This window comes from Rhincodon typus, chromosome 17 (assembly GCF_021869965.1).
Source record: "Rhincodon typus isolate 14 chromosome 17, sRhiTyp1.1, whole genome shotgun sequence".
NCBI lineage: Eukaryota > Metazoa > Chordata > Chondrichthyes > Orectolobiformes > Rhincodontidae > Rhincodon > Rhincodon typus.
The window spans coordinates 34,115,876-34,124,968 of record NC_063348.1 but is presented as its reverse complement, the minus strand read 5'-3'; the positions used below and the strand labels follow the sequence as shown (position 1 = coordinate 34,124,968).

The following is a 9,093-nucleotide window of genomic DNA, read 5'->3' as shown; positions in this document are numbered from 1 at the left end:
CGCCCCCCCGCCCACGACAACTGTCCTCCCCCCCCCCCCCCCCCCCCCCCCTCCAGCTTTTGCCTGCAGTGTTGTAGACAAAAACCTTCAATTCCTGGAGTCTCCAGGTCAGTTGGAAAGGAAGCCGTAACAAACAGTGTTTTGTGTAAAGAGCACAGATCGCACGGGTACTGTCAAGTGGGGTTTAGTGTCTGGTGTGAGACAGTCCCATTGAAATATGAGAATGTGTCAGTCGGGACTTTGCAGCCAGCAGAATGTAGAAAGAAGTGTGTGATTGTGCACAATCAGTCCTTGCTGTCTTGTTAGAAATTAATCTTGGGTTACAAATGCCAAATACAAACTCTCACCGTTTCTAGAACCTAAGAAGGTGAATGTTCCTGTGAGGTATCCACTGTGTTGACATATGGAGTCAAACTGACATCATAGTTTTTAGTACTTTGATGTGATACTGAGAGATATCATTGACACCTCTGTCTCAACTTCTAGCTCTGGGCTGGTTTACTGGGTCCTTTCTCAATACTGTACAGAAGCAATTAATTAAATTTATAGCTCAGAAAGAAACCTGTTAGCCCATCACGTCTTTGATAGAGCTATCTAATTAATCCCACTTTCTTGCTCTTTCCCTGTAGCAATGTAAATTTTTCCCACCTTCAAGCATTTATTCAATTCCCTTTTTGAAGATTGCTAATGAATCTGCTGCCACCATCCTCTCAGGCATTTCTGATCTCAACAATTTGGTACAATAAAAATTCCCCATCCTCTTTCCTGCTGTTTGTTAAACAGTGATCTGAAATGGCTAAATGGCTCTTATTTTGGAGTGGATTTAAGAACTCATCTTAATCCCAGTAACTAATGAGCCTTTCATCATCTGCCTCTCACTAGTTGTCCAGTGACTCGTAGAGGGTTTTACAGATGAATTTCTCTTGCTTTATGTCTAAAAGTGATCCCAAGATGGAAAGTGTCTCGTTCTTGATCTGAGCCCGAGGCTTGTGATTATTGACCTAAGGCAGTGAGCAGTCTGTTCAATTTAAACTAGTTCATTCTCTGCAACATGGCAGTATCCAAACCTTCATTTTTGCCAGTTTATGCTTCTAAAAATAGATATCTAGTTATTGTTATATGATACTCCTGTTATGTGCCTTGGGGTGTTTTATTTATTTTAAGGGCACTTTACAAATTGTTGACTTCATCATCCATTCTGATGTATCAGAATGGAATGATGTGACAGAGGTCTATGGCAGTGTACACGAGCATTGACTCAGTGGAAAGAGGAAAATGGAACAGCAGATTAAGTGGAACATGTTTTATCATGTTTAGTGTCATTATTTTGTTTTGTGTATTGAAGTGTGACTTTGTCTCTCTGTATTTCAGAACTGTCTCCACACTGACCAGGTCACTCAATGCCAGCAACGAGCTATACGGCGATGGAGCTAAAAGTTTGGGTGGATGGAGTGCAGCGTGTAGTGTGTGGGGTCACTGAGGAGACAACCTGTCAAGAAGTGGTGATTGCACTGGCACAGGCTATAGGTGAGTGCCCAGATTAATGGAATGGAAAATGGGAATAGGAATGTGATGGTGAAATGGAATGGGGGTATGGAGTAATGGGAATGGGACAGGGGAATAGAATGGGATGAGTTTTGAATCAAACAAGAAGGTATTACACTGGGATAATGGGAGGAAGGCTAGGATTAGTTAAGACAGTGACTATCAGTGACACTGCAAAATACTGTCCTTTGGGCAATAACCAAGCCAGAGGAACTGAGTCCGATGTTAGAATAGTCAAGGCTGAAGCAGGTCAGGGGTGAGATGGAGTATAATGTGGTTACCAGGTCATACAGGGTGTAGTGAGGGATGCACAACAGCTTGAGAATTGAGAAAATTGGCCTCTTGACAATAATGATTTTAATATTTCCACCATTGACTGACTTGTTTGCAGCTGCCTGAGTGCTCCCTTGAATTCTCTCCCTACACCTCTCTCCTCCTTTAAGATGCTCTTTGAACCCTCTCTGTTTGAAAGTTTTTGTCACCTCTCCTAATAACTACTGATGTGGGAGTTTAACAATGCTGCACCGAAGCACCATGTTACATTTTACTGTGTTAAGGATGCAAAAGGCAACCTGTTGTTTCGTTTGGGTACTGCTTCATGTGGCTCCTGGAAATGTGCACCATTGTTTAAAATGGTAAGCATTCTTTCCATTGTAAATGGTGAGAAAATTCCTTATACCTGGGGTTACGGTTTGGGGACTGGTCAGTGTGGGACAGAGGTTAGTAACTTCCTCCTCTCACATACTTACTGAGTCTCAGGCATTGCCACTGTCCTCCACCTGCCTTCAACTCGTGGTTTTACTGATTGTTCAGGTTACACGTTGATTTCAATTTACTGTTGGAGACCAGAACAGCTGAAGACCTGGCCACCAATCCAGAGATCTCAGAGGATTGTAGGACTGGAGGAGGTTACAGAGATAGTAAGGCCACAGAGAAGCAAATGTTAATCTGTTGTTTAGGTAGAGATCAGCATGATTTTGCAGTTCTGACAGATGCACCAACAGTAGCTATTGGATGTGACAGACCAGTGTCAGTGACCCTGTTCTTGATGTAATGTGCCCTTGAGAAATGAAAATTGTGTCTGTTGAATGAACCTCATGGCTAGCCATCCCGTTTGTAATGTGTGATGTCCACTCGCCTAGTAACCTCACTGATTTGAAGCTGGCGGTTATTGGAGGTAGCATGATGCCCACTTCACTGGTACATGATCCTGTTCTGTGAATCTCACAGGTCAATGCAGCTTTTTGCTTGTGTCGGCAGAAAAGGTATTGGCTAGAAGAATGATAAGTTTGAGAGAGTCACAAATCACCATCAGGCAGGCATTTCTCTGCTCAGAGCTTCCTAAAGATTCCTATTGTGAGAGAGTTAGAAAAGATTGCTAATCTTTGTAAGATCTTTAACAATTCTGTAGATGTGAGCATTGCTGGCAAAGTCATCTTTCCTGTTCTGGTTACATTTGAAAGGTCCTGGTTTTAGTATAGATGACTTGCTAGGTCACTTCACGTTCAATTGTGTAGGTGTGGGACTGGAGTCACATATAGTCCCAGACCAGGTAAGGAGAGCAACTCGTTCCTTAAAAGATGTTAGGGTATTGGTTGGGTTTTTATGACAATCTGACAGCTTCATGGTTACTTTTTTTTTACTTGGAGCTGTTCTTCCAAGCTAATCTGAATGCAAATTCTCAAACCGCTCTGGTGGGATTTGAATTTGGATTTCTTGGATTACCATTCCAGCAATTTAGTCACTGCTGTATCAGTCTGTCCCTCTTCGGCACTGCTCCCTGCACTGCAGAGAACTTTTTATTGACCAGCTTCTCCAACATATACAAGAAAGCAAGGACTGCCAGCAAGTCCAAAACCAAAATTTTGGAGAGCAGGAGTCTGGCTGAAGTGTTGATCGGAGACGCATCCCTACTGCTCCGCAGCCATTTAAAGGCTCGGTGTGGTATCGATGGCTGAGGGCAGGACAGCTCTCTCCATCTGTACCTGCCTCCACTGCCCCCTGTAAAAGGGCGATACACTGAGGGCAGGTTGGTAGGCCATGGCCAGGCCCTCTGCTGGATTTAAGGAACACCCTACCCCAACTTCAAACCCACTGACAAGAGGCCTGTGAAATTTGTTTGTGAATGCTAAGAGTTAAAAGCAGAAAACACTGGAAATACTCAACATCAACAGAGTTAATGTTTCAGGTCAATGACCTTCCTTCCAAAATGTTGAAGGTGTAGCAGGTGCAAGCGAGTGAAGTTAGAGGGTGGGATGAAAGAAGAAAAGGGAATTCTGTAATATGGGTGGAGGGCAGCAGGATCAAATAACAAAGGATCAGTGGCCCTCGAGGCGATGCTGATGAGATTTACCAGAAAGGCAGGAGTGACTTCAGCCACTGGGCTACATTTGAGGAAGCTGGGATTGTTCCCCTTTAAAGCAAGGGGAGGTTTAACAGAGGTGTACGAGATTCTGACCAGTCTGGTTAAAATAGACAAGGACCAATTTCCTGTTCGCTGATGGTACAAGGATGGGATGCACATATTTAAGCTTTTGGCTGAGAGATGTGAGGGCTGGGGAGGGGTGAACATATTTTTAATGCAGCAAGTGCTAATGACTCGGATTCACTGCCCAGGACGGGATGGAATGGGATGGGATGGTGAGGTGACCTGTGATTTCAAAAGGATAATGGATTAGCACTTGAAGAAAATAAATTTGCAGGGCTATGGGGATAGAGCAGATCGACCAGATTATTCAACAGAGAGCAGACTTAATGGGGTAAATAACAAGCGACTCTTTGACCAATTCTATGAGTTAAATCCTCGATTAACCCTCTCTGCCTGAAAGGGAACACCTCAACTTCTGCAGTCCTTCTGCGTCTTTACTTCCCAGAGATTTTGGGCTCGTTCCTGCAGAAACGTTTCCTGTTTTCCCCCGCAACCTCACAGGGAATTGCATTCTGACATTTGCTGTTTGCTCCCGCTGCAGGTCAGACTGGCCGCTATGTGTTGATTCAGAAATTGCGTGACAGTGAGCGCCAGCTGCTGGCCAACGAGAGCCCTGTCCAACTGCTGGCCAAATGTGGGCAGTACGCCAACGACGTCTGCTTCCTGTTACGCCGCACCGGCTCCACTCAGTCGGACAGGCCCACCCCGGGCAATGGTGCTCAGACTCCGGAACCTTCTTTCAGCAGGACTGTCCCCGCCCCTGCTAAACCGACTAACCCTGAGCTCCCAAAGCGGCATGTGCCGAAGAAATCCCTGACGTTTACCGGGGGGGCGCTGGGCGCTCCCGATCTCGCGGTCCAGAACAAATGGCGGGGCAAGAAGCTGAGCGGGGCAGAGGCCCGGGACGACGCTTCCCAAGCTCCGAGCAAGGAAGATCTCTTCAAACTGATTCTGATTCAGCAGGAGCAGCTCAACTCCGTCTCTGCCCAGCACGAGTCCTTCGACAGCCAGATTAAATCCTGGGAACAGCCCGGCATTCCCGACTTCGAGAAGCAGCTGGTGCAGCTGGAGGAAGTGATCAGGAGGAACGAGAAGGAGATGGAGGAGGAGCAGTTCTGGGAGAGGGAGCTGCAGCTGGAGAAGGAGCGGGAGAGGGAGCTGCAGAGACACTTGAACAAACTGAAGCAGAGCCTCCGCGACAACATGCAGAGGCTGCACGAGATTAGCAGCCGGACTGAACTCTTGGACAGAGAGATCCTGCGGGAGGAGTCGGATCGGGCGAGGAGCCTGGCAGCGGCTCACAGAGCGGCTCACGCCAACACTAGGGAGGCCATCGACCGAGTAAGGGCCGAGATTGAAGCAAAAACACAGCAGAACCAGCAAATACAGACGTCTCTCGTTGAAGTAGGGAGAACCTTGGAGGAAGCGGACAGGAGATTGCAGGTGAGATCAGGTCCATGGAAAGGAATTGGAGAGAATCATACACTGCATAAGGAGGCCATTGGTCTATCGTAGTCTGTGTTAGCTTCTTGAAAGAACAAGCAGTTAGTCATATTAGCCCTGTCCTTGTCACATCACCCTGTAAGTGACTCCCTTTCAAATATCTATCCAATTTCCTTTCTTGAAAGTTATGATTAATTTGCTCACAATACATTTTCAGGCAATGAATTCCAAATCTCAGCAATTTACTGCATTTAAATAAAAAGGTTTCCTCATATCTCCTCTTGTTTGGTAATCACCTTAAATTCGTGTCCACTGGTTACTGAGCCTCCTGCCACTGAAACCATTGTTTACTCTATCAAAACCACTTCTGATTTTGATCAACTCTCTGTTGGATTTCATTCCTGACCTTCTGTAAGGAGAATAGTCTTAGCTTGCCCAGTCTCTCCACTTTCCCTGAAGTCCCGCATTCCTTGTGCCATTCTCTTGAATGTTGTCTGCACTGTCTCCAAGACCTTGACATTTGTCCTAACGCCTGGTGCCCAGAACTGGACGCAGTGCTCCAGCTGAGGCCTAACGGCAGTTAGGTTTTAAATCTGTTAATATCCCTCGGTTTGAACTTGGGGCAGGCAAATGGAGTTTAAGTTTTAGCTGAGTCGTCAATGGTGGGAACAGGAAGAAATCCTTCAGCCCCTTGAGCCTGCTCTATTCTTCAATTGGATCATGGCTGATCTGTATTTAACTCCATTTCTCTTGGCTCCATAGCTCTTTATGGCCATAAGTGACCCCTGACCTCGACAGCATTTTGAGGGAGTGTCCCACGTTTCCAATGCCTTCTGTGTAAAGGAGTGTATCCTGATATCCCTGCTGAATGGCCAGACTTCAGTTAAAAGTTTTGGGCTCCTTGTTTTGGATTCCCCCTCCCCCATCATCAGCAACAACACCGGAAACCGCTTCTCTCCATCTACTCTATAAATTCCTTTATTCGTGTTAAACAGTTTAATGAGACTGTCCCTAAATCTTTGAGATGGATTCGAAGCTATGCCCTGGGTTATGGCGACAAATAGGACAGTGAAGTTGAGATCACAAACGTCAAATGATAATCTTACCCAATCCTTATCAAAAGGATAATCACCGGAGAAAATGGCCTACTCCTAATCCTAAATCCATGTTCCAGTGTTACTACAACCGATGATCTAATTGAATGCAAACTCAGGTTTGAGGGTCTGAATTGCCTCCTCCTGTTATTCATTGTCACCTGGTACCTTGAAATCGGTATCAACCAATCCACTCCACCATCAGGACAGGAATGAGCAGGTTTCTCCTGCCCTCGGATCACAGCGATATTTTAGTCACTAATACTAAGCACCTTGCCAAGCTGAGTGACAGCAAGGGAAAGCCAGCACAGGTCTCCTCGCAGACTGCTAGTTCACTTGGTTTTGAGCACGACTTGATGGGTAACTGTTTGACTTTCAAGTCAGACAGTCATCAGTTCTGGACCGAGTCTATAATCCAATCTAACCTGTCCTGCCCAGTGCAGCGCAGGGGGAGTGTGACCCTGTTCGAGGGTCAGTGCTGAGGGAGCGCCGCGCGGTCGGAGGGTCGTCGCTGAATGAGTGCTGCGCCATTGGAGGGTCAGCGCCGTGCCGTCGCTGTGTGCTGCCAAACTCCATTAACTAATATGACCTCTTATTTTTGCATGGCTTTAATCCATGAGGAGGCATGGAATTCAGGGAAATTTGGCTGTCTGGATATAAAACTGGCTGTCCAATAGAAGACAGAGGGTGGTAGTAGATGGAAAGTATTCAGCCTGGAGCTCGGTGACCAATGGTGTTCCGCAGGGATCTGTTCTGGGACCTCTACTCTTTGTGATCTTTATAAATGACTTGGATGAGGAAGTGGAAGGGTGGGTTAGTAAGTTTGCCGATGACACGAAGGTTGGTGGAGTTGTGGACAGCGTGAATGGCTGTTGTAAGTTGCAACAGGGAATTGACAGGATGCAGAGCTGGGCAAAGAAGTGGCAGATGGAATTCAACCCAGGAAAGTGTGAAATGATTCATTTTGGAAGGTCGAATTTGAATGCAGAATGCAGGGTTAATGGCAGGATTCTTGGCAGTGTGGAGGTACAGAGGGATCTTGGGGTCCACGTCCATAGATTCCTCAAAGTTGCCACCCAAATTGATAGGGTTGTTAAGAAGGTGTTATGGTGTGTTGGCTTTCATTGGCAGGGGAATTGAGTTTAAGAGCTGCGAGGTTATGCTGCAGCTCTATAAAACCCTGGTTAGACCATACTTGGAATATTGTGTTCAGTTCTGATCGCCTCATTATAGGAAGGATGTGGAAGCTTTAAAGAGGGTGCAGAGGAGATTTACCAGGATGCTTCCTGGACTGGAGGGCAGGTCTTATGAGGAAAGGTTGAGGGAGCTGGGGTTTTTTTCATTGGAGCGAAGAAGGATGAGAGGTGACTTGATAGAGGTGTACAAGATGATGAGGGGCATAGATTGAGTGGATAGCCGGAGATTTTCTCCCAGGGCGAAAATGACTGTTACGAGGGGGCATAATTTCAAGGTGATTGGAGGAAGGTATAGGGGAGATGTCAGAGGTAGGTTCTTTACACAGACAGTGGTGGGCGTATGGAATGCGCTGCCGGTAGTGGAGTCATTTAAGTGACTCTTGGATAGGCACGTGGATGATAGTATAATGTAGGGTATGCAGCGTCGTTTGATCTTAGTAGGATAATAGGTTGGCACAACATTGGGGGCCGAAGGGCCTGTACTGTGTTGTACTGTTCTATATTCTATGAAGTCTTTCTGGGAGATGTGACAACTAATATGTGCACAACATTTTCCTAGCTGAAAAAGCAACTCTCTTTCAATTGATCCTCATTGCCTGTAAAGTGTTGTGGGCCGTGCTGATATTTTAAATGTCAGAATTAAATGTTAAAATAATTCAAGTCATTTTGTACAATCTCAGCAACAGCTCCATTTCACTCGATCTGAAACAGTTCGAGTGCCACCATGTGGCGCAAACAAACCATTGCTCACCTTAGCTAGAACCTTTAGTGATTTTTCATTGTTTATTGCACTGAGCTAATTCATTCTAGAGTCACAGGGGTTTTAGTTAATTGCGGGATGATTGCAAGGATAAATAAAGAATCTATATTTAATGGGGTTACTGAACACTATGAAAATTTCCAGCTGATCAGAGAGAAAGAGTCAGCTTTGATTTGTAAAGGGAGTAGACCTTGCCTGATGAAGTTGATAGAACCTTTTGAAATGGTGACAATAGTCGTGTGTACTGGAATGTTCATACATGTTATTTCTGTGGACTTTGAGAGGTATTGATGGAGCCTTTATTAAGAGAGAGAGAGTTAAAGTCGATACACATGGAATTCAAGGTATATTATTGTCCTGGACAGGAAATTGGCACTATAGCACTCCCTCAGTTCTGACCTTCTCACTGTTCAGTCCCCCTTCAGTACTGCCCATCCGACACTGCAACGCACCTTTGATATAGTCCCTCCAACACCGCGGCCCTCCCTCAGCACTGTCTCCACCCCCCGCCACCGACAGCGTGGCCCTCCCTCAGCACTGTCCACCCCCTGCCAATGGCGCGGCCCTCCCTCAGCACTGACCGTCCGATGGCGCGGCCCTCCCTCAGCACTGACCGTCCGATGGCGC

General features: G+C 46.1%; 1 protein-coding gene across 2 annotated transcripts in view; it reads left to right on the top strand.

The window, feature by feature from the left end:
• Positions 1-9,093, top strand: part of rassf7b (Ras association domain family member 7b) — a 67,403-nt gene that overhangs the window by 53,616 nt on the left and 4,694 nt on the right. For both annotated transcript variants that reach the window (XM_020515779.2, XM_020515778.2), the window contains exons 2-3: positions 1,372-1,527; positions 4,515-5,416. In XM_020515779.2, the coding sequence (XP_020371368.1) occupies positions 1,401-1,527; positions 4,515-5,416 (1,029 nt within the window). In that variant the 5' untranslated portion in view covers positions 1,372-1,400. The remainder of the gene's footprint in view (positions 1-1,371; positions 1,528-4,514; positions 5,417-9,093) is intronic.